This window comes from Pyrgilauda ruficollis, unplaced genomic scaffold (assembly GCF_017590135.1).
Source record: "Pyrgilauda ruficollis isolate IOZ18807 unplaced genomic scaffold, ASM1759013v1 scaffold19, whole genome shotgun sequence".
In the NCBI taxonomy this organism is placed as follows: Eukaryota; Metazoa; Chordata; class Aves; order Passeriformes; family Passeridae; genus Pyrgilauda; species Pyrgilauda ruficollis.
In genome coordinates, this window is record NW_024518095.1 from 10,202,076 (window position 1) to 10,227,165 (window position 25,090).

The 25,090-nt window shown below is 36.5% G+C and overlaps 1 protein-coding gene across 1 annotated transcript in view; it reads left to right on the forward strand.

Annotated features, from left to right (window-relative positions):
* OTOGL (otogelin like) overlaps positions 1–25,090 on the forward strand; it is a 90,262-nt gene that overhangs the window by 28,976 nt on the left and 36,196 nt on the right. The window contains exons 21-29 of the mRNA XM_041465509.1: positions 93–167; positions 700–752; positions 1,411–1,573; positions 4,666–4,773; positions 5,804–5,942; positions 19,711–19,845; positions 20,301–20,447; positions 22,235–22,354; positions 24,581–24,697. Of these exons, the coding sequence (XP_041321443.1) occupies positions 93–167; positions 700–752; positions 1,411–1,573; positions 4,666–4,773; positions 5,804–5,942; positions 19,711–19,845; positions 20,301–20,447; positions 22,235–22,354; positions 24,581–24,697 (1,057 nt within the window). The remainder of the gene's footprint in view (positions 1–92; positions 168–699; positions 753–1,410; positions 1,574–4,665; positions 4,774–5,803; positions 5,943–19,710; positions 19,846–20,300; positions 20,448–22,234; positions 22,355–24,580; positions 24,698–25,090) is intronic.

Below are 25,090 nucleotides of genomic sequence, written 5' to 3' on the forward strand. Positions count from 1 at the left end.
CCTGTATATCATAACAGCTTGATAAATAGAGGGCCCTTGAATCCTATTTTATCTTACTTTTCTACCTAAATGCATGAATATTCTTTTAACAGATCTGGCTGTCATTGTCATTACAAAGGCAAAGCACTCCAGCCTGGAGAAATCCTTCCTACGCCAACAGGTTCCTGGTAGGTTTGAGTGCAAGAGTTTTATCTTTCTTGTATCACAGCTCAGACACATCTTTAAGTGGTTTGAGAATTTTTCTCATGTAGATTGAAAGTTTATTGTATCAAGATTTTTTTTTGCACACTGACTAAAAGAGAGCCTAGTATAAATTGGACCATGTACCTAATTATTTTAACAAAATACCTGGAAAATTCTGTAAACTATGGTGATTAAGGTTTTGTGTTATACTGCCTGCATCCTAAATCACCTGGCCCTCCACTCTCACAGGGGCTGACATGTTCAGCTTTTCTTTATTTCATTGGAAGTTAGGAAATTACAATAGTACATAAACTATGAATTTAGGCCCTCTCTTCAGATCAGGAATTAGAAACTACCAAGAAAATATTGAGTAGAACTCAAGCTTTTGGATTTTAATCCTCTTTCTCCTCCTAATTTCTGTTGTTTAAATTAGGTTGAATTGTATAATCTTTTTTAACATGGCGGCGACAAAACATTTTTCTCTTGAATAAACATGGGTTTCCTTTTCTTTTCTAGTCAATGTTTGAATGGAACAGTGAAATGTATTGAAGCCACTACAGAAAACACAGGTAATTTACAGTCTTACCCCATATAAAACTTACATAAAGAGAGAATTTGATATTGAATAGTAATTTGGTTTTCTCCTCATATGTATTTAAATGATGAGATACTTTATATCACAAAATATTTAAAATAGGAGGTTAGGAGCACAAATAGTCTTGGGTTTTTTCCCTCTTTTTCTGTAGCACAAATTCTACTACTCAGTCACTTAGGAAATTAAAAGACATCTAGGTCCATGTGTTCTCATAGGAATACCTATAATTAGGCTCACTGTCCATGATTAGGAAGCTTTAAGGTCTTGATTTCTAGAAAGTAAACTTTTAATACATTTCTAATGGACTTAGAAGTACCTTGAAAATTATTGCACTTCTAAGGGTTTTTTCTGCCTAAGGTGTAATGGCTTTGTCATTAAGAATAGACTGTGTGTGAGATCCAGTACACATACATCCAGATGCTTAATATTATTGTTTTTTACATTAGAATCCATATTAATTTTATGTGTCTGTAATATAGATTATGTCACAGACTGCTATTCCAATTGCATTCTTATATGAACTGTAATGTAACCTCCCTTTGTATCCCAATAAATTGTGAACAAAAACAAATAGAAAACCTTCAGTGTAAAAGAGCAGTTGATCTTATTTAACCTTCATTTTACATTTGAAGTTCACATATGCCCTGAAGGAAAAATCTACTATGACTGCAGATTTCCTGTGCCTGGTTTACCAGCAGCAGGTGTGAATTGTGGGATCTCTTGTGCCAACCTTGCCATGAACTTCTCCTGTGTCCCCTCACCACCCTGTGCAAGTGGCTGCATTTGCCCCCCTGGGTAAGCTTTGATGGAACAACCTGAAGCACAAGCCAAATGCAGATTTTCCACAGTTTAACTCTGCACATTTTTTTTGCTTGTTAAATTCCAGTGGTATCACACTTCTAATTTTGAAACTATTGTTCTATAAATTGTTGCAGACGCACAGTAACAGCTAAAAGGCCATCAGATATCCAGCTTACCATTCCAATTGGCTGGTATTTGGGACCATCTGGACGGGAGATGACTTCCATCACTTGCACAGTGTAGTTTATTTGAATGTAAAAATGAACATAACAGAATATTTTGATGGAAACCATTTGTGCTCCTGATTATTGCTGCCTAAGTCTTTGTCTCACCTAAATTTCTACTCTCACCTAAATTTCTACTTACACTGCTGATGCCCAGCCTGGGGCAGGGAGGGCAGGTGTATGGACTGGTTTCTGCCCTATTTCCCTTCCCTTCCTATTTCCCTGTCCTTTGTTTTCTCAGCTTGTGTTTTTGAATTTGGTGCCCAGAAACAGTCTGCTGAGCTTGGCAGGGGTCAAATCCAAGTATAAAATCTAAAAACTTCTATTTGTGTCATGATCAATCACCACTTCTTCCATTTGTTTCCATTTCCTCCCCTGACACCTCCTGTGTGCATTTTCAGATTTAGGAGTCAAATATATTGTGCAAATTGCTGTAATTACTGCTCATCTCAGGTGGAGTGCTCCATTTTTTTTCCCTCAGATTTCCATTTTGTTGCACTGTGTGTGTAGCCAGTGGTCTCCTGACAGTGTATCAGTTGTGCACAGATCAGAGTATAAATGACGCTGTCACCATTCCCCTTCCAGCACCTTGTGATGTTCATAGATGACTAAGCACTGGTGAAGGTAGAGATTTCAGGCATGCCTATTTAAGACCTCACTGGCTCTTGCCTGGTATTCTGTAATTCTCTAAAACCTCTGCCTCAACTGAGAACTTAGCTTTCTGGACCATTAGTGTTATGGGAATAAACAATTATTTAGCACAAAAAGTGCATGAATCTGCAAAAGTAGTAAACTGGTAACAAACTGAAACATCACTGTGATATTTACATGAAATTAAACTAGCAGTATTGACTTGAAAGCTCATTTGAAAATTTGAAGAAACTAAAATAAAAGTTAAAATATCAGAGCTAAAACCTTGCTTTCACAGTCATACCATTTCAAATTGACTATTACTTGATTATTTTCTGAGATATATCAGGAGTAGAGACAAGCAAAATCCTAAGTTTCTGTCAAATAATAGAGTAAAACACATGAATGATTTTTATCGCATAAGAAAATAAGCAGTTAATGTTAAAAAGTAAGTTTATAACCCTTAGGACATTTACTAATGTCCTCGTTGTTAAGTTGCACTTAATTATGACTTTCAGCCTCATGGTTCCAAAAAGTGAGTATGGCTTTTAACTAGGAAGAGGCCAGATGTATTATCTTAAAAATTAGTTTCAAAAGGTCTCTTTTTTATGCAGGAAAATGTTAAACATATCTCCTGCTATTAAATCGAAGTGGACAAGTCATTAAAAACTAGTTGTGTGACATTTACTGTAATGTAGTTTTTAAAATTCTCTTAAGTTGCCATTCTTCCCTTTGGTTCTCCTTTCCCACCTTATTTCTGCTACTGCCCATTGTTTGACTGAATGACCTAAGCTTTTGGGGTGGAATCCTGAACTCCCCTGGAGACTGGTACCTTATTCTAGCACCCTGGGTATTTATGGTGCTAGTAAATAAAGCAGTTTGTGCGTGGTATTGAAACCTTTTCCTTTGGAAAACCATGAAATTATGGACTCTAGTATGCAAAAGAATGGTCTTCCTAAAGTAAAAATGGTTTACATTTTCTATTGTTAAAGCTCTTGCACAACAGTTTGTTGTTCTTTTAGTCAGTAGTTGAACAGGTGACAAAGAATTAGAAACGCTGGAAGTCTCTGATATACTTTAGAAGTTAAATAATGTAACAGCCCAAGTTTTCCTGAGGAAATGAGCTGACAATGACAGTAAGTTCAAAGATACCCAAAGATGGACTGAAAGTCACCCTTTCTCACTGAGCTGGAGATATGGGGCTAAACTGAGTTGCAGATGCACACAGTAGTGTGGAAAGGGACTTCATGGGGCTACATTACTCTCCTGCCTTCAGGCAGCACCAGCAATACAGATGTTATTCTTGGGAGACATTTAGCTTCTACTGACAGAGACTAAGTACCTTCCCAAGCCATCTGTTCTGGTGTTTTCCTATCCTTGAGAAATTTTCTGAACACTTGACTTTTTTACTTAGAGCTGATTACTGTTTAATGAACTAGTAATGGGGTGAAGAAAATGAAACTGTGTATTCCTTTCAACTTCCAGTGAAACAATCTCTAGACTGTCCTTTGAGCCATGTGTTGCATGACTACTCCAGGAATTTCTCTCCTAAAGAACAACACCAGGACTGTCAGTAACATTTTTGTTAAGAAAGTTAAAATTGTTAAATAGGCAGAAATGAGATAGCAACCTGTGGTTGACCATATATCTGGCTCGCTTGTTGATCTAATTAGATTTGACACTTTTTGCATTAAACACCTGTTTTGTCTTAACCTTGCTAATAGTTTCAGTTTCCCTTGTGTGGGCAAGCAACCTCCACCACTGCTTTTCATAAGCTGTGCAGCAGGTGCCATAGGCCAGCTCACTGTTTTGCACTCAGAACAGGACAGGTGCTGTCTGTGCAGAGGAGCAGGCACTCCAGTCCACCTGCTTTCCTGGGACAGCAGGACAAGAGAGCAGCAGAGGGAAGGGCAGTCTGGCTGCAGCCTCAGCAGCTCACATGGCACCCAGATGCTCCGGAGTTTTCAGGGAGGAATACCTGTACTACTGACACTCCTGCATGGGAGCTGCAGCCCATACCAACATACCCCTTTCTAGATAGAGGGAGAGCTGCAGCTGTGGGCTTGGCCAGCTGTGCACAGCAGAGATCATTTGATTTGGACAGCTTCTGCTGATGAAACAATTTTCCTTAGCTGGGTGGCTCTTGGTGGGGTTTCAACAATACACTACACATTCAGTTACATTGATCTTTTGGATTTACTCTTTCATCTTAATAATTCTTTTATTTTGAAGGATGGCTGAGCATAGAGGGAAATGTTATATTCCTGACAGTTGTCCTTGCACCTGGAAAGACAGAGAATTTCTGTCAGGAGAAGTGATAGCTACTCCATGTTACACCTGGTGAGTTCATTTTGCATACTTTCAAATCATCTGGATCTAGACCCAAAGTGAAACTGATACAGAAATTGTGCTGCGTACTTTGAAAATCAAAAATATATATGTTTGTTTATAGATGGTTAGAGGACATATCTTTTATTAGGTTTACTGATAGGCTTGGATAAGTAGGAAGACTTTGGGATGAGTGCCTTTTCAGATCTGAAAAGGAAGCTGAAGATATCCAAGTTAAAAAGCAGTCAAGAACAAATGCTTAATTCCACACATATTTGTTAGTCTCTGAAATGAAGACGTGGCATTTTGCAGAATACAATATAATGAAAGACAACCAAGGAGAAAAAGAGAGATATGCCAATTTTCTAGCCAAAATATCTGTAATCAGTTAAGTGTATACTTAATAATGAAAAAAAAAATTGGCATGGCAACTTTTAATCAGTTAAAACCACACTGGCAAATCAACTGAGGATTTACACTTACACAAGCAAAAATAGAGGATGCCAGTACGACTTTCATATAAATTTGTGTAAGCCACTAAATGTAGCTGACAGGAAAAGTAATCTTGCAAAATATCAGCATTAATTTCTTAAACTCATTCCATATTTGTCTGATATCCTGAAATCTTACAGGTAGCAACTGGAGGTATTTCCCTTTGAAAATTTGCAGACCTTTACCAAAATTTAGAAAAAATAGACTACTGATGTCTTATGAATATGTTGTGGCATTGTGCCTTATCTACACTGGAGGCAGTGATGGAAATATTTGCATAAACCCTGCAAAGTTTGAGATTTTGCATTTATTTTTAGTGCATTTTTATTTTGCAGATGGCAAAATGTTCAGCACTTTCTTGCCATGGCATCACCAGTATGTTCAGAAGCAAAGCACAGTATATCTCTCTGTTTCATGGTCTGAGAATTTTATTCCATTCCTGAATGGAATGTATGATTTGAAGTAAAGAACACAAGAAATCATTTTCTTGAAAATACACAGCAGAAGACTTATGTTATGAGGAGATACTGATTGTTGTTTGTCCTTGCAGTGTTTGTCGGAGAGGCGTCTTCAACTGCACCACTTACCCCTGCCCTGCTGTGTGCACCATCTATGGAGACCGGCACTATTACACCTTCGATGGGCTGGAGTATGATTATGTCAGTGACTGCCAAACTTACCTGCTAAAGGTAAGAGGGTTGGTCACATGTTTTCTTGTGTCCTCGAGAAAACAAGTATTTTGAACATCAGTAGTTGATCTATAGAAACAAACATTAAGAAAACAGTTGTAGAACAGATGTGAAAGAAGAACCTGTACATGACATTTTGTGCTCGTCTGTTTGAAAATGGGATGTGGGTGTGTTCTTGCATATCTCTATAGTTTAGAGAAAAAGAAAAATCAATGTTTTCTGTACTACCTTAACCATGCTTTTGTCACAATGAGGAAAGAATAACACTATAGAAACTGTTAGAACTAGGTATAATCCATAGATTTATTTAAAAATGGTCTGTAAACCCTACTTGGCCTAGAGTTAATGATGAGCTCAGGCTGCTTGGAATTCTTCTTGAACATGATCTGCATCAGATCTGGATTGTATGTATATAATAATATCAAACACAAAGATTTCATAATTCAACAGTGAAATCATTCATTGAGATTGTCTGGCAGCTGCATGCTTATGTTCCTCATAGCACACATTTAGAGTACATTGCTAGCTTTTTGTTTAAAAATACCATTACTGACATTTAAAAATATAGTCTATCACTAAAACCACTATTGTTTATTATAATTGTTGCTATTTTAAGATTGTCTGTGTTCTCAGTTACAGTAATATGTTTAGAAGAATACTAATTTTCCTGACTGTCTAAGATTAAGAATAAAGCATAGTTTCTCAACAAAGACTACTACAAATAGTTTATTTCAAGTATTTTTTAATAGAGTAGTCACAACTGTGAAATAAAATACATTGGTTCCAGATTTTTTGTGTGTGTTTAAAAAGAAAAAAAAAAAGAGATTTGGAAAAGAATAATACCTCACAGCAAATTCCTGGCATGTATCATATATGATGAAAGAGCTCTTACTCTTAGAGATATATGAACCTTTGTACAAGCCTTCTTCCTTTAAGGTGCATAAAATAGGGGTTACTTTACCTGTAAAGTCATCTTGCCTGTATGATGCTGTGGAAAGGTGGGTTATAATTTCTTAATTCTTGTGCCATTCATTCAGAGAGGTTTGTAAGACAAATCTGTGCTCCTTTTTGAAACTTTAGTATGATACTGGAATGTTTGGCTTTTATAATCAAAAATCACCTGTCACTCTACTGTGTAAGAAAGAACCTGTCTGGAAACAAACAATGGAGAGCATTTGGCGTCCAAGAATATAGTTGGCAGCCAGATAATTAAGGAAAGTGGCACACTGCCAATGGGCCATTCTTCAGGTGAACATGACAAAAATGGTGAAAATGCTGCCTACACAGATCTGCTTTTCAGGCTTCTTAGACTTTTTTTTCAGTATTTCAAGCTTTTTTTCCCAAACTCAGCTAATGTGAGAAAGTATTGTCTAACTCGTTCACAATTTTTCTTTCTTTTGTAAGTGGAAATCTTTCATGACCGACATTGTATGACTCTTTAGTACATATTAGGCTGGAACAGAAGATGTATCTGTGGGCTGGTTTTGAGTGGGAAATGTTTAGAGAATTTTTAAGGGGGAAAAAAAAAGAAAAAGAAACAAAGGATGAGATTTTATGGCAGATACTCTAGAGTTTTGAGGGAACTGAAACACACAGCTGATGAACTATGTGATATGCAATCCTGGAATCAGAGGAATGGATGGCAGGATAACCAAATATTTTAAAAGGAATTAATGGCTGAATTTGACAGAAACAGAGCAATATGTCTGATCTGTATATGAAGGAACTTAATAGAAATTTTAATAAAGAGAAATTGCAATGGAAGTGTTGAACCACCCCTTTTTTAATAGAAGAAATTCATGCCTGATAAGTATTCTGAGTTATTCTGTGAAGTTAATATACGGATAAGGATAATCAAGTTAATATGTATGTATTTTGGCTCAAAGACCTTTTGGAGAAAGTTTTCAATAAATATTTTTTAGAAACTACTCTCATATAGGATGAAAATTAATATTCTTTGAGACACAAATTCACAAAATCACAGAATGGGTCAGGTTGCAAGGGACCACAGTGGGTCATCTGGTCCAACCTCTCTTCTCAGGCAGGGTCATCCTAGAGCACATGGAACAGGATTGTGTGCAGACAGTTCTTCATTATCTCCACACCTTCTCTGGGCCATCTGTTCCAGCGCTCAGTCACCTGCACTGGAAGATCTTCCTTATATTAAGCAGAACTTGGTGTGCATCTCTCTCTGCCCATTGCCTCTTGTCCTGTTCCTTGGCTGAGAAGAGCCTGGTTCCATCCCCTTGATGCCATCCCTCAGACATTTATAAACTTTGATGACATCCTTTCTTAGTCATCTCTTCTGGAGGCTGAAAAGGCCCAGATTCCTCATCCTTTCCTTGTAAGAGATATGCTCCACTCCCTTCATCATCTTTCTTTCCCTGTGCTGGTGCTGAACTAATTACAAGTCAGAGGTTAAAACACAAGAATAAGTGGCCTTTTTTTTTTTTTTTTTTTTTTTTTTTTTAAGAAGGGAGAAATCCCAGTGAAATCTCACAGGGTTTCATGCTGACACCTGCACTCAGCAGCAGAAACAATTTTGAAAATGTGAAAATGTGATGTGAGGATTGAGGTAGAGTATTCTGATGTTAAAGATTCAGTCTGAACAGCTTCAGGAACAAAAGCTTCAGGAAATCTTATGGCAGAAAACACTGCATAATAAAATAAAAGATGAAATTCAACAAGTAAATGCAAACCAATGAGCAGAAAAAAACCCCTGTAACTGCATTACCATGAAGTTAGGCACTGAATTAGCTACTATTATGCAGGAATGGAATTTTATGTGAGGAAAAGAAATGAAAGATATGTAATGGACATCTTCATAGTGGCAGCCTGAGTGATAATCACATTTGTTTTTATTTGTATATACGCAGTTACACTACACTTGTACCACATCCTGATGTGGTTAAGCTGCAATATATATGAAGACATGATAGCATAATGAGGCTGCTTTTGTTTGAAGTATTCTTTTCTATTCCTAGAGCAGGGGTTTCCATGTCTCTCTCTCTGTATAATCCTCTTCCCTGTATTGTGGCATTTTAAATAGTAGTATCCAAGTAATATGAGTCTGCGTTGAGCTACTATGTGTTGAGAAGGTATGTAAGAGAGCCCTGTCTCTTATAGTCTGTTATCCAAATAGAGTAGCCAGATGAAAGATGGAAAAGTATATATACAACTGCAAAATTTAAATTCCTTGCCATATTAGGAGGCACAGCTAGCCAAGGCAGTAGCCCCTAAACTGTGCTACCTGCTCTACAAACCTTTTTTTTTAAACACAATCACAGAATCACAGAATGATTTGGGTTGGAAGGGGAGTTTAAAGGTCTTCTAGTCCACCCCCTGCCATCAAGGTGTGTGTTGTGTGCTTCAAGTTTTCTGCCTGTAAGGTATCACAGGTCATAGATTTCACAGCTGCTAATACATTCCATTGATTTAATGCTAGTTTGCAGAGCTGTTAGGCTGATTTTTATTGATAACATGAAATTCTCACCAGACTCTTGAAAATGCAGCAGCTAAGGTGGCTGTAATATTGTATATACAAAATTGTAATAAGTTTGTCCTTTCCCTTTTATCCTTTATCCTTTAATCTTTTTCCTGTAAGCAGTGGACTGCTTTGTTTCTATTAACAGAAGTACCTTAAAGGTGTTGTAGCAGGGCAATAAGGAAAATTATAGCTACAATAAGTTTGTTGGCATATGAACTCTTCCCAGATATAGAACTGAGGGCAAGAATTACAATCTGAATCCATCATCCCCAGAGGCATGATAATGTGCTGTTCCCATCCATGTTACCAGCCCTCACTGTTTGATTTGGCTGTTCGCCTTCCTAAATCTGATCTGTTTGAACAACTCTTTAATTTGTCATCATATTCCACTGTACCATCAAAGAACTCATCCTTACCTTTATTATGTTTTAATAAGAAGCCCTTGTGCTCCTGTGGGAGAAAAATCAAGTATAAGCTTTCAGCCAATTATGAAACTTGTTTTCAACATCAGTGTCTCCTGTCAGGCCTTTTTGTTTAGGGTGACTGTAAGCGTATGAAAAAACCCTTTATAACTAGTTCAACAGAATTGTCCATTGGGCAGAAAATGACAGAAAGTATTTAGATCAATAATTAAGAATATTAGGGCAGAAAGGTCTCATGAAATGGTAAACGGACTTTTATAAAGGAATTAGGAGTTACATTATACACTGAGGTGTAAAGTCCCTGTATAGATGAATGACATTCACACAGAAGACATGAATATTTTTTTTAGCATTTTAAAATCTGTTATTTCAAAGGTTAAAAAAAAAAAAAATCTCAGCAGACAAACTCATTTATCAGTGTAGGTCATGTAAACACTTCATTTTGCTAATCTAAATATGAAAGATAAAATTAAAGTCAAATAGTTTCTTACTTGAAAATATTTAAATATCTTTTTTCTTCTATTTCCTTGCTTATTGTCTTATTTTACTGTCTTTGATAATGTTACATTCTTTCCTCCAAAAAATGGGGTTATTTTTCTGGCAAACTTTTTACTAGTTGCTGTCTGTTTCTTCCAGTTACCTGTTTTATAGACTTCTGCTGTTACAGTAAAATTGAAATCTTTCTATGACAAGTGTTAGCCTTTTTTATTTCTGTGGTGGTTTTCAGTCCTGCAGCTCAGAATTTTGTTAAGGCTTGTAGGGTCAGTGCACTTGGAGCCCTTCAGACATGTTCTCTTCTGCAAAACAGATGAAAATTTTTTCTCAGAAAAAAACATGCCCAAAAAAAAATATTAGTAGCATTTGTCAGGAAAAGTATTTTCTCTGCTTTGGGGCAGATTTCAGCAGGAGTTCAGAGGGATAAGCTACTCATCAGAATATTCTCAAATGAGAGGGTGCTCTGTTGCAATGCTCATGTGCCTTTTAAAAAACAACCAAAACCCCCACTGAAATATATCTACTAACCTTAGGTTTCCACTAACCTTAGGTTGTCAAGAAGGTCCTAAAGCACAAAAAGGTATGGGCTGTTTTGTTCCTATGTCCTGAAAGATGAAGATCAGCATAACTGAGGCCTCATCCTCAAGTATTCCTATGTAATAAATTAGATAGTCTTAAATTCAAAGTATGCGGTAAAAATATTTTCACTTCTTTTCACCTGTCATTGGAGATTTAAGCATTTTAAAGTCACCTTTTTAATTTGTATCAAAATTATTTAATCATAATTTTGATACAATTATGGAAACCCTTTTAAATCCAAAGTTGGAGGACTATGAAAGAAACAACTATTTTGAGCCATTTGATCAAATAATCAAACCATTATGCCAATTAGAAGTGCAGATGTAACTCTTTTGGGTCGGCAGACATTACATAAGAGCCCATTTGTTAAGCTCATGTAACAAAACATACATCAGCTCAGGAGCCACCACTAGTTTCCCAAATGGTTCTTCTGTGGCTGAGCAGTCCCCAGAGCTAGATACCTGGACTGCTCTGGGGAATACAGCCAGGGAACTCTTCTCTTGCATTTCTCTTCTTTCGTAACTTGAAGCAATTCAAAGCTCTCAGTAAATTATCCTTTTATAAGAGTGCTTAATACAGAGGTTGTTTGATGTACTGATAATCTTTCAGCCATTATTTGCTGATATATTTGAGTGGTAAATTTTTTAGATGATGACTGGCATAAGCTGGAGCAATCACACAGAAAGCAACAATTTTTCAATTACTCGTTTGACACATCTGAGGAGTCAGAAGTAGGATTTATCCTGTTAACCCTTATTGAATATCTGTAATTTTTTTGTGCAGCTCTTTTTCAACATCATTTGTACGAGGTAGCCAGACTGTAGATCCACGAAATTGACAAAGCTGTAGAATTAAATATTTGCCATGGTCTCTCTCATAGCCTATTTGCAAAATAAATACATTCTTCTTGCTGTCAGTCACCCTATAGAAAATTAAAGCTGCAGGTTCATGGTTAATCAACATTGTCATGCTGATGATTCATAGTTAAGACAAATAGTTTCTTTTAATAGATTCTGGAGATTTTAATGGGAAAGTAAATAATGTTGAATTTGAAATGACAAATGTTTAAAATTGGACACCAGACTCTAAAAGTAATTTTTATTATTTCAGGGAATAAAACTGTACATGGGGTTTCAATCAGAGCCTTTAATTCTTTAATTAACATATCTAATCCTCAAGCCATATTCCCATGAGTAGTTTCATGAGTAAATGATTTACCAAAATATTTCCACCTAAAACATTTGTCAAATAATTTATAGCAGCAGTAACTGTGTAGAAATAATGTTGTGTTGTGTGAAAATTGTGCCCAAGAAAGTAAGAGACTACATTTCAGTGAAAAAAACTGTTTACTGTGAATACTTTGCCCTGCTCTAGATGCAAAGAATACCAACAGTTTACTTTTCATTAGTTCCATGATTTCAGAGGAAACTTTTCTGGATGCCCTCTTTTTTTCTGGATCTCTGGAAGTCCTGTAAGGGTCAATAGCAAGCTCCCTCTGGGAGACATCCCTTTCCATCCTGTCTTCAGCTGTACCTGTTTTTCTATTTGTTCTTTTCCTTCTGTGAGCAAAAGATCTGATTACAGCTGGCAATGGATTTATGCTCTGGTTCCATTTTCTTCAGATCAATGATTTCAGACTCAATTACCTCTACATGCCTTTCCGCCTCCACCACCTGATTCTCCAGACCATTAAATTATGCAGTGAATGAATCACTTTTATTCTCCAACAAAGGAAAGATTTCTTTCAATTTGTGCAGATTAGCATGGAGGGCTTCCAGGAAAGGCTTGGGGAAAATTTTCTTACCATGAGCATGGCAATTTGGATGTGGTGTGTGCATGGTGTGATTCAGAAGCTGGATTCCCTTACTGAGGAATTTGCTGTTCAGTGACTTTTTGCCTTGAATTTCTGATTTTGGGTTAATATTCATCATCCAAAAGCTCTTTGGCTATACTGACTCCAGAGTGTTTTACTCTTATGGTTGCCTGAAAAGGCAGTTCACAGAATGGCTGCCTGAGTTTGAGGGCACCTTGTGGATTCAGCTTCGTGGACTGTTGATGGCACAGCACAGTAAAAATGAGCAAAGCCCAGAATGATGTGCTGCTGTTTCAGAGCTGTGTGCAGCAGTAGCACCCAGCCCTTCTCTGTCTTTGGAGGGGTGGAATGCTTGGGCCAGTCACCTGCAGGTGCTGCTTAGTTTATGGCCTCTGACGCTAGGTGTTGGTGAACTATGGGGACTCAATTTATTCTGATTCAGAATTTAATTCATTCTGATTCAATTTATTCAATTATGAATAAATTCAATTCAATTTATTCTGATTAAGGTCAGGATATGAGGTTTGTTTTTTCTGAATATATAAAAACTAAACTTCAGTAGAGTAAGTGAACACACTTAACTATTTTTTTATATTGAAAAACATAAAATCTTTGTGCAAGTTTCAGCTTTCTACCTTCTGCAATTGTTTGCTGGAGCTCTTGTCCTTTATTTTCCTTTTGCACTTTATCATTACAACTAACAACAAAATATTAACATTTATCATGCACTTATTAATAAAACAATACTAACAGGTCTCATGTAAATACATGTAAATACATGCTTAGATATCAAAACTAACACCACAAACTCTGCTGCTGATTTGTAATTCAGAATAGTTCATATTACAGAATGTGTCTCTTGGAAACAGATACTCAGAGGTTTCCAAATCTTCAGTCTTCAGAAAGTCTCATTTTTAATTAGAAAAGGATTGCAGTAATATGACCTGTGCAAAAGCTAAATCTGGTGCACAAGCAGGCGAAGTTAGGTAAATGAAATAAAAAGAAATCTGATTTAAATTATTTTTTCTCAAACCTTTTAATATAGTTTTCTTAAAATACAAGAAAAGAAAATAAAAACTTTTTCAATGATCGCTCTGTATTGTTTTCAAAATTCAGAAACAAGGAGTTAGAACAAGGTTCTATTTTAAGTAGATAAAGTAAAATATTTACTGCAATGTATTTTCATTATTATTAGATTAAAAAAAGGATTTTATTGTGGACAAACATTCAGAACACCCAACAGCTGTATATTGCAGAAGCATCTACTAGAAGAAAACTCAATGTATAAAGAAAATATTATATAATTATATGTTTTTCCTGTTGCTTGTATATATACTTACATATACATACTTGTCACACATCTTTTTGGAGTTTTTGAGAGTTTATTCTGCCTGAGATGTACCTTTTTCAGAAGTCACTTTTAAAGAAATAGGAAAGAGTTATCATGGATGAACTAGCAAACATCTGGAAGTTGTTTAAAGATAAGTCAGCGGCTTGAATAACCTCACTCCTCTTGAATTTTTATCAGTGAATCTACTCAGTCATATTGCTCTCCTTTTCTACTCAACTGTGCTTCAAAGCTAAAAATATCTCATATCCTACATGTACACTGCAGGATTCTTTGCCATATTTTGAGTGACAATAATCTGCAGCCATGTAAAAGATGTAGAGGAAAATAAAATTAATGTGCATTTGCATAAGAAATTTGGCTCTCAGGTTCTTAGTTCCTAAATGAGTTTTTGGGCTTTTTTTTCAATAGTTGTATAAAAATACAAAACACCAGTGAGAAAAAAGTGCTATTACAATTCCTTTCCTCTCTGTTCTCTCTCAAGTAAGAGGATCATCCACTATCTTTCCCATAATATTTTTTCCCAGCTTTGATGTGGATTTCTTCCCAAACTGAGACAGTGTGTTTCAGTGCCATCTGTTGACTCCAAGCAACATTGCTCCATTGTTTTAATAGCTGTGGGGAAGAACATTTGCTGATACAAATTAGTATGGGATGCAAAAACAGGGATCAAATAAAGTTACCTGGACTGTATATATAGTTCTGGGAAGGTGCAGAAGAAATTAGGTGCACCAGCAAAACAAAGGAAGCCTTTCAATAAGAGATGCTTCTTAGTGTAAATTAAAAGGATTTTTGCATAATTAATGCATTTTCATTGATTATCTGGAGATCAAGTCCATAGAAAAATGTCACAGGAAACTAATAGAGCAAGAACAAGTTAGATGCCAAGGTATTTGTCTGCTCCCCAAAATAACATATATTTATACCCAAATGCTCACTAAATGTGGGCTAAGATGTTTTACTTCTCCTGGATTAAGCTCCCTAGAAGTAATAATTTCAAATGTTAAGTTCCTTCAGAAGAAACTCAGAGCCAATATACCATGACCAAGCTAATTCTGACTTTCCATAAAATCTCCTGAAATATTAGATCTGAAAAGAGCTAAGGAATCTCTCTGACAATATATAGGAAGGAGAAAGCAAATTCTACTTTTTAAACTATTTTATATTTTTTCAATATTTTTAGAGCTTTTTGCACTTCTCTTTGTGGCTGTATATGAAAACTCCTAAAACATTATTAAAGCAAGAGGAAGATAGGCTTAATCTATCTCTATCCCACTCCCAGGATGTCCTTATATGCCTTTATGACCACCCTAGTTTGCAATTTTTAAGGAATAAGCCAAAAGTAATGGGTAAATCAGGGTATTGAGAATGCAAAAATGAGTCTTTACACTGACCAGTTAGAGAGATTTTAATGAAACTTTCAAAGAAATGAATACAGCCAATTAAATTGTCTTCTCCTAGGCTGCATTTTGACGATGTAAGCACACTACACAGAATTGTTAGTAGTTAAAAGGGACAGAAAATTTCTAACAGGCTATTGAAATAGAAAGTTTCTAACAAAAATAAACTCTAGCATTCCCAGCACTGCTAAAAAAACCCCCTAACCAACACCAAACCAGAAAAAGGAAAGCAGTGCTTTGCTTTTTTGACTAGGAAGAAATATGGAAAAAAAGTGCAGTGAAGTCTAGAAAAAGAATGTCCTGAGAAGTGGGACTGACAATGAGCTTTTGACTGACTGCCCAGAGCTGTGACTCTGTCTTTTCTGTTGCTTGGCAACTCCATGTTATCACAAAGAAACTGATATTAAGTTGGAACAGACTGGATATGGTAATTTACGTGGGAAGATACTCTTGCAGTGGGAAAACCATTTTATTTCTAGTTTCTGTCAGCATAAGTAGGTTTCACATGATGAACTGTAGTACATCCCCTGCTGGGTGCATTTTACCTAAAAAGGTAAAGAGTGACTCTGCCTTGGAAAGAGGCTGTGCAGAAAAAAAACAAAACCAAAAAACCTCCACCTTGTTATTCATTAGACCTGCTCCTAGTGTCTACTCAGACATTTCTTCTAGTGGTAGCAACAAAAGCTTGTTTTCATATTTGTGTGGATTTAGTGCAGATTAGAGAGATGGAACTTGATCATTATCATTTATACCATCACATTCCCTAAGAACTCCTGAGATTTGATTAAGACCTCCCTGTCTTATATAAACATCAGAAGATGATCCTTGCTTTATCTGAATAGTCTTTTCTTTTGCATGGGTAAATAGTTAGGTGCTAAGTTTCAAATGAACTTTATTTCTTTTTTATTGAAAAAAGACACTGCATGTGCAGCAGCTACAGAATAATTTGAAGATTGTGATACAAACTGTCATTCAAGAGTGAATTTGTTGAGTACTGTATGGCTTGGAAAGGTGTCTGTTGAGCTATATGGAGAGAACAGCAAGAGTATGTATATAAAAAAAAATAATTTTGTGAAAGCTTAGAGCCATAAGGTACATGTAATCCATAATGATATTATGTTTGGGTTTAGGTCTAAGATTTAATTGGAAAAAGAGAAAGCACAGAAGATTCAGGATTTAATACAAAGCCCTTTTTCTTAAATGTCTGATTTACTCATAACTCTATTGAACTACTAGCACAGTCTCTCTGCATATCCGTCCTGCATAATTTCTAGTAATTTAACACCATCATGCAGTCCTACAAGTAAGGAAGTACTTCACATGTCTTCAGGACTCCCTGTTCTGGCTTTGGTCAGCAAAACACTTCCTGGCTCCAGGCTTCTCTGTGCTGCAGAGTTAAATTGAAATATAACTCAGTTTGTGCTCTTGGCTCAAATCCCAACCATATACAAAAACTTCTGACTTGAGTATGTTGATGCTGTTCAGCTGGAGGGATTGGCCTGGGCTGTCAGAAGGCACAGGCAGCAGTTCAGTTAGCACAGCTAATACAGCTACCCGCTGCTGCCTCAAGGACTTGTCTTCATTGCCAAAAAAGGTGTATTTTTACTGTGGGATAATTAGCCTGATTTATCTAATTTAAAATCAAGCTCTTAATTTCTTTTCTTACAGGGAAGACATTGCTTCCCTATTAACTCAGTGTCCCTTTTTGCTGAGACTAAGCTAACTAAAGTGGAGTGACCTGTGCAGTGAACAGAGCCCACAGTGTCCTAGGCATCAAACAGACCCAGAGACAGCAAGCAAAGTCCTTCTCTGCACTGAGCTGTGGTGGGGAGTAACTCCTTTTCTCACTCTTCAGTTGCCCAGCACAGAATGGATCAACTTGCATCCTACCTACCAAACTAATGAGATTGTCTCCATTTAAATTTACCACATCACATCCAATAAATCAAAAAATGCTGTGGGCTGTTATCTGACTTGGAGGGGAATAATTGGTACTCGTTCCAGCAGCAGGCCTGGTTTAATTAAAACCTAGTGTGTTTCCCAATAAGGTAGTGACCAATTTTATTTTTAGTGCAACCTAACACAACTTTACAACAAAATGGAACAGATGAACTTCACTTTACCTTGAATATTTTGGTACTTTTAAACTGAGTTCCCATGCTAAATCATGGAGATCTGGTTTCCTACACCCCTTTACCTCTAAGCAGTAACTTTACCCACTGTAACTGTTGCCTTCCAAGCTAACTGCTGGCAACAACCATCCATTTCCTACGCCCTGGCATTAGGGTAACATAGAGCTTGCAGGCAGTCTCCCACAACTTGTGCTCATCACACTCACAAGCACTCCCTTGCTGTAGAGTGTTTCCTATGTTGGGTAGCAGCATCCTCTGGCTTGTGGGCCACGCTAGACTAAGGGAACAAAACAATAGCACCTCCTCTGTGTGGCAAAGAAATACCACTATACTTTCCATCATCTGGGGTTGGGCTTGTCTTTGATTTTAGATTGAAAGTGTTCTTTAAAGGATTTGGTGACTTTTACTAAGAAAAAATACACAAACTGCTCCCTACAGCATCTATGTTTTCTGCATGCAGTATTTCTCCCACATGAGGAAAAATTACTGATTTTATTTTTTTTTTTTTTTTTTAGTTCTTGAATTCTGATGAGCACAGAATAAATAAGGGTACAAATGTGAGACAGGCAAGAAATAGTTACTAGTAAGTAGCCAGCAACTTTTGGGGGTACACTGAGCAAGGCAGTGGAACACTGACCACAGGCGGGAGTGAAGCTCTGGGGAAATGTTGTGGGCAGACACCAAGGTGAGGGATGTCTCCTGTTGTGGCCAAGTGGAGCTCTTCAAGAGCATTGCTGGGAGCCAAGAGTAGTTCCCAGGACTGGGGAGATGCTGAGAGCCATCATTTCCATCTTGCACACCATGCCCACTAGCACCTCCGATTAGTTTCATCTAATCATAATCTCAGAGAATATGTTCAAAAGGGGGTGGGAGCCAGAAGAGTTTTAGCAAAAAGAGAACATTTTTGTTCTCAGCACTACCCAAGTGTCCCATATAAGACTAGATTAGTCAGTGGGTGCTACTTGCCACTTCCAAAATTTTTTATTTCATGTCTGTGTCTGAATTTACTTAAAAATTGAACCAGATTCAGAAACAGTGTCTCATATTAATAGTAACAGTGGCTCATATTAATGTTATGAAGTTAACTTTCTCAAGTAATTTATATAGTTATGGCTGCTTGTTGATTTGCAAGGATTTGTACAGAAATGAACAGGGAAGCAAATTAAAATAGGAAATAATAGGAATAAATCAACTTCATTTTTTTGTTTGTAGTGTTAGCAACTGAAAAGACAGTTCATCTCCCTTGTTCAAGTAAAATCTTAGCATGGGGAATTGCAAGGTGCATGTGTGCTTCCCTCAGGATAGAGAAGAACCACAGAAGTTGTAGGTGAATAAAAAGATGTGTTGAGCCAAGGTGCAAAGGTGATTTTTTTTGTGCCTAGAATGCAAAAGTAATGAATGGGCTGTAGAGCCAAAAGGTGTGGGATTGAGAAGGCAGTACATTTGAGTTTGACGTACTAAAACACCAGTAAATCAGGACAACAAAGTATTCAAATCTTCTAAATGCTAAAATAACCCCACCCTACAAACAAAAATATTATCAGAAACCTTTAGCTTCTCCAATAACATTAAGTATGACTCATGGTTTTGTGAATTTTGATGTGTGGTGGCACAGAAACTGTTCTATTATTGACAGATGGAAGGTTTCTTGATTTTAAAAACATGAAAACAGCTTGATCTCATGTACCTTGGTTTAAAAATAAAGCTCTTTTTATAGCATGTCTCAATTTCGACAACCATACTGTGCTGTAAATATTAGATTCCAAGTAAAAGCATATTTTAAAAGCCTAAACCAGACTCTTATTTTAGGGGTAGCCTGATCGTCTGAGTTTGTGAAGCCTTCAGCAAGAGGAGTCACAGCTGAACATAATGGCTCCTTGTGTTTAACTCCAAAGTTTGTGGGCTTTTTTTTGATTTTAAAAAGGCTTTTCCTGATTTGGTAACTTGCTTAAGTTTAATTTCAACTGTGTGTAAATTCTAAAGTATCTTTTTTTTTTTTTTTTTTTTTTTTTTTTGTGATGGTAAAAATAGAATAAATCTGCAGGAGTGAAACTGAATATATAAGTAAAATTATTTCTTCTTAATGTTGCAGAGCACAGATAACTCAAATATATCTATAATTGCTCAGAACAAAAAGTGCTTTGACAATGATATTGTTTGCTCAAAGAATGTTTTCATCACTGTTGGAGACACTGAGATTTATTTTAGTGAACCTTCTGAGAAGCAGGTTAGTTATTTTCTTTCCTTTTTTGGTTGCCCTTTAAGATAAGCACTGCAAATTTACAGTTCTAAAGGAGCAGGTTTTTGGAAAGCATCTCTCAGTCTGAGTTAATGTAGTGCAAGTGTTTAGGCCTGGATAAAGCAGTAGGTCCCAGGACACACTTTTTTTTTTTTCCCCATTTTTTTTTCAAGTTCTATTTGTCATACAAAGAAGATTGCCCAAAAGTCTCAAGGAGTTGAAACATACTGGCATTTATGAGTTTCTTTCCAGTTGGTTTAGAAAGAGAAACCAAAGTATGAAGCAAACTTGAATGACTGAAAAGACAAAATATCAAAGCATTAAATAACAGTTCTACTAATATTATTGATTCAGCTATATGCTAAAGTATTCTTCAATATATACTCTGCTGTTATCTGGTAGCATTGCTTTAGCAGATCTTAATTAATATTCATTTGTGTCAGAAGACCCTAGGGGCACAAGAAAACAAATCTAACTATCAGCTCTGGAAGGCTGGATATTATACTGTGATACACTTTCCAGAACAGGACATCACAATTCTGTGGGATAAGAAGACAATGATGCATGTAAAAGTTGGACCTCGATGGAAGGTGAGCCAAAATATGAGATTTTGTGTAGATTCTCTATATTGCTAATGTGATCTTTTATTGAATAACAAGTGATATATATCTTTTATTGAATATATATATAATATATATTCAATATAAGAATATATAAAAAGAAAAAATATATATCTTTTTGAAAGATATATATATATATATCTTTTATTGAATAATAAGTGATAGTCTTTTCTTCAAGACTAGCTTTCCCAGTGATATAGCTTGTTCAGCTGCTAGTATTTTCCAGGCAAGAAGAGATGGAGAAAGCGACTTCTGAAGAGAAGGAGTGGTTTCTGCATGTATGCTCACTCTGGTGCTCGATACACTGCAGCCTTGGAGATATGGAGTGATCCAGCTCTGACTCTAAGATAACTTTGGGGGCTGGAAGGGAGGGGTAGTTTTTGAGTTACCCAGTTCACTGTATGTTTTCATTGGCTAAAGCAAATGTAAAAGAAGCTTCTGTGCCCAGTGGCATGGAGGATGGCAAGTTTGTAGTAGATTGCATTAGACTGATGGTGGAACTGCAGCCTGGGATGTAGTAGAGGCTTCTGAGATGAACAGATAGAGTCACATGTTGGCTTTAATTTAAAAAGACATAATGCAGAAAAAGATCTAGAAAAAAACTTACATTTAAACCTAATGGATATATCGTGACAGGATTCAGTCCTGATGTAAGGAGGAATTCAAGGCTCCTTTTTTCCCAGTTGCTCTTCTCTTTTCCATTCCTATATCATCTAATTTGGTGTCTCTGCGAATCAGTCATTGGGTGCTGGCAGAGTAACCATATCAATGCAATTCAGAATTGCATTGCTCTTTGTTTCAAATATGAACACGTGTATGAAGATGGGGTTTATTCAGCAAAAGAAAAAAGCATGCTAGGCTAGAATAAAGTATCAGATTTTTTGAAGTGTAAGTCAAAGCTATAATGACCATCAAATGTGGTTTTCAAGCAAAATTATTATAGGCTTCTGTCCAAATTGCCATAAAATACTTAATTCACCAGCAAGTTGATTTACCAACCATCAATACACATAGAGAAAAAAAAAAAGGTCTTCTGTTTTTGAGTAAGCTAGCAGGGAGCTGAGTTCTACAGGTTACATTTAGGAACACAAATACTTCCAGTTCTTTCTGTTTCCAATGGCTGTTTCTTTCAGAGGCTTCAGTTTGGTAAGATGTCTGCAGCAGACTTTGAGAAAAAAGAACTCATTAGTGTGAGCCACAACACCCTAAAAATCCAACTCTACTTTTTATTGGGTTGTAGGAATGTCTATTTTCTATATATAAATACACACATACGTACATAACATAGTTTTTCCATCAGTAGCATATGCCCAAGAAAAGAAAGTTGCAGCTATCTCTTTTATAATTACTATTACAAATGTTCTAGCTATTGTGAACTAAAATTAGAGGCAGCAAGTTTTAATGACAATAACTAGTCAGGCTTCACAATCATGAGGTAATTCACCTGAACTTTAGACTTTTGGACTGGAATCACTACTGAGCTTTCAGAAAAAAATATTACTAGATTTCAGTCTGTTTTCACAGGCAAGCAGTAAGAAGATGTTCTAAAAAATAAGAAGAAAACCACTGATTTCTGTTAAAAGATATTTGTAATATGGAACTGCAGGCATAGCAGAGTGTCAGATATTTTCAAAGGATAAGTCAGATTTAAATTCACCCTTTTTACTTAAAAATTTTTATATTGTATGTGTGTCATTTGTGCCAATTATTGACAGTAAGATTATTAAAAAACATTTTTTTATTTTTTTCTCTTTCAGGGCAAACTGGCAGGCTTGTGTGGGAATTTTGACAAATATACTTCAAATGATCTGACTACATCAAACAACATGGAGGTGAGAAATGCACAGGTGTTTGGAGACAGCTGGGTATTAGGACAGGTAAGTCCCATGTCCAACAAAAATATAGAGAAAAAAGATTATAACTTTAATTTCTAAATGAGCAGATAATAAGCACATAATGTACAGGTATTTTCTAAAATTATGGTCACTGTATAAGAGCATATTTTAATTTTTGTGTCTGTAGATATGAAATGTGTCAACAATATAATAAGTCATAGCAAACAGATACAGACTTTAAATGGTACCAAACAATCTCTTTAGGGAAGGATATGTTTTCCCCTGTGTAAGACAATTATAGCTGTCTGCATTTCAGGGTAGGTAACTGCTTCTAATGTTTTTGATTCATCCCAATTTTAAAAACAATTGTGATTTCTCTGGGGTTGGAGGCATCAGGATACTGAAAGTAAACAGAATCTGAATGCTGGAAAAAAGAGGCCTAGAAGAATTTCTTTCTGAACACAGAAAGTAAAATGAAGATTTATTTTAGTGGCACTTTGTAAACAGAATAAACTGACAAAGTCCAGGTGGCAAAGGGATGGGCAGAAAAGGCTCAGATCAGCAACAGGCACAACCCAGCACAGAAAGTTGGTTTCTGAGGAGAAGGTAGGAGGATGCTGCAGTGAGTGAATTGTTTATAACACCATTTGGTGTTATAAACGGTTTATAACACACATTTATGGTGCAATTCTCGTTTATAACACAGGAGAATAGGTATTTCATTAATTTGTGCTGAGAAGATGTAAAGTTTTATAGCCTTGTGGACCTCCTGAAAAGTCCTTATTTGTAATGCACTCCCTTTGGATGTCTGTCAGGACCAGTTTTTAATCTGTTCTCTCCTTGACACAGCAGGAAATCGGCCAAATATCTCTCACCTTATGGAAGAATGCTTTGGAATAAAGATTTTGAGGCTTCTCTGCCTCAGTATCTCCCTTTGGATATATTTTATTCTACATAAAATGTTAAAATTTCATAAGCAAGCAAGGCAAATGCGTAGCGTTATACTGCTTATCTAGAAGGTCCTACATAACAAATGTGTGAATACTTTATATCAAGTTCATGAATTTTTCGTTTTCAATTTATCAATTCAGCAGCTCGCTTAAAAGGTGTATAGGGTTTGCATAGCACATTAACTTGTAGGATGTTATAATTTTGATTATGCATCTCAGACTTGCGCCTCACTTTTTGGTGGAAATATATATCTGTAAAATCTCATATGGTCTCCTGATCTCTGTCTGCCAGAGCACTCAGGATCTAAGTTCAGCCTCGGTCTTGCTGGTTGGCTGTGCTCAGACAGACTTGGCACTTCATTTGCCCCTGCAGTAGGCCTTGGGGATTTTTCCAGAAAGGACCTTTAGCCTATTGTAAAGATGTATCCTGGTCACCATTTCTGAAAAATTGAAATACTGTAAAGGAGTATTTGATAGCTGGAGGCCTAGAACCCAGCTTTGCTACTGGGAAATATTCTTGTGTTAGCACTGTGAAGCAGGAGATGCTTGCAGGGCTTCTCCTTCCTGGGAGTGGCAGCACATATCCTCACAGCAGTGTCTGAGCACCTGCACAGCAGGGCAGCACAGGTGGGTGGCTGCACTGCAGCTGAGGCTGCTGTGGACAGCCCAACCATGCCCATGCATTCATTGTCACACCCTCCTGGTGCATTACACCCACCTGCCTGCTGCACCAACACAGCGTGGTTTCAGATGAACTCGTGTTCTCTGTGCTGTGTCCTTTTCCTATATTTTTTTTTTTTTTTTTCTTTTTGAAGAGATCCTAGAAGTGATGTAGTTGTATCTCACCAATTTTTTGAGTTATCATGATGATCTTTGACTCTATATTTTAATGAGTTGCTCCCTTCCTACCACTGCTTCTTTATTTGAACTTACGGGGCTAAAGCTGTCTGTAGTATGACTCCATTTAAAGTCAGTGAAAACCACCCAGGATGGATTTGGACCATGTATTTGTTTGTGATGTTACAGTTGGTTGCTCTGGTAATGATTATAATGTGTCACAAAGAAAACATTTTGTCTTTATGCACTGAGCAGACAGCAGGAACATTTTAGTGCTTTAGAACAAAACAAAAAGATTCTTTTTTGGTGCAAATGTTTTCAATTATAAAAACAAATCAAGGAAAGATGAAGAGGATGGAATTGAAATTTTTTATTTTCTGATTATGAAAGTATTGAATTATATGATACTGTGATGTACCTGAGTCTGTGATAAACACACCTACCTATAAAATATTTGTGGGTTTTTTTGCTTGTTTTCAAGTGCAAGAGCCCAAATGAAACACTGAGACCATGTGAAGTACATCAGAGCAAGTTCCCTTATGCAAAAAAGGAATGCTCAATTTTATACAGTGATCTTTTTGCACCTTGTCGCAATGTGGTAAGTTTATTAAATATCCAAGATTGCTCTCATGAAAATAGTAAAATTCCAGTAATTAATTTCTTCTTGCCAGTACCCTTAGTCTGAATGTGAGGATACAGAGTAAAGCCCTGCAAGTATCTCTGTGTGGGTGGGCTATATTTGTGCAGAGCTCCCTGCTCCTTTCAAGACTGGAATCTAAACATAAAAATGAGTTGTGAGTTAGTCTACTGAATAATCAAGGTTCTAGCCTCTTTAGGTTTTATTTATATCTTTTATCTGTACAAGTAGCTAAGTTTTGAAAATTGTAAATTTGTATAAATTGAGGGATTCTAAAGTAAGTATATGTGTAATGCACCTTCAGCTTAGTTCAAATGGTTTTATTTTGTTGTGTCCTGCTTTGTAGAGCAAGAA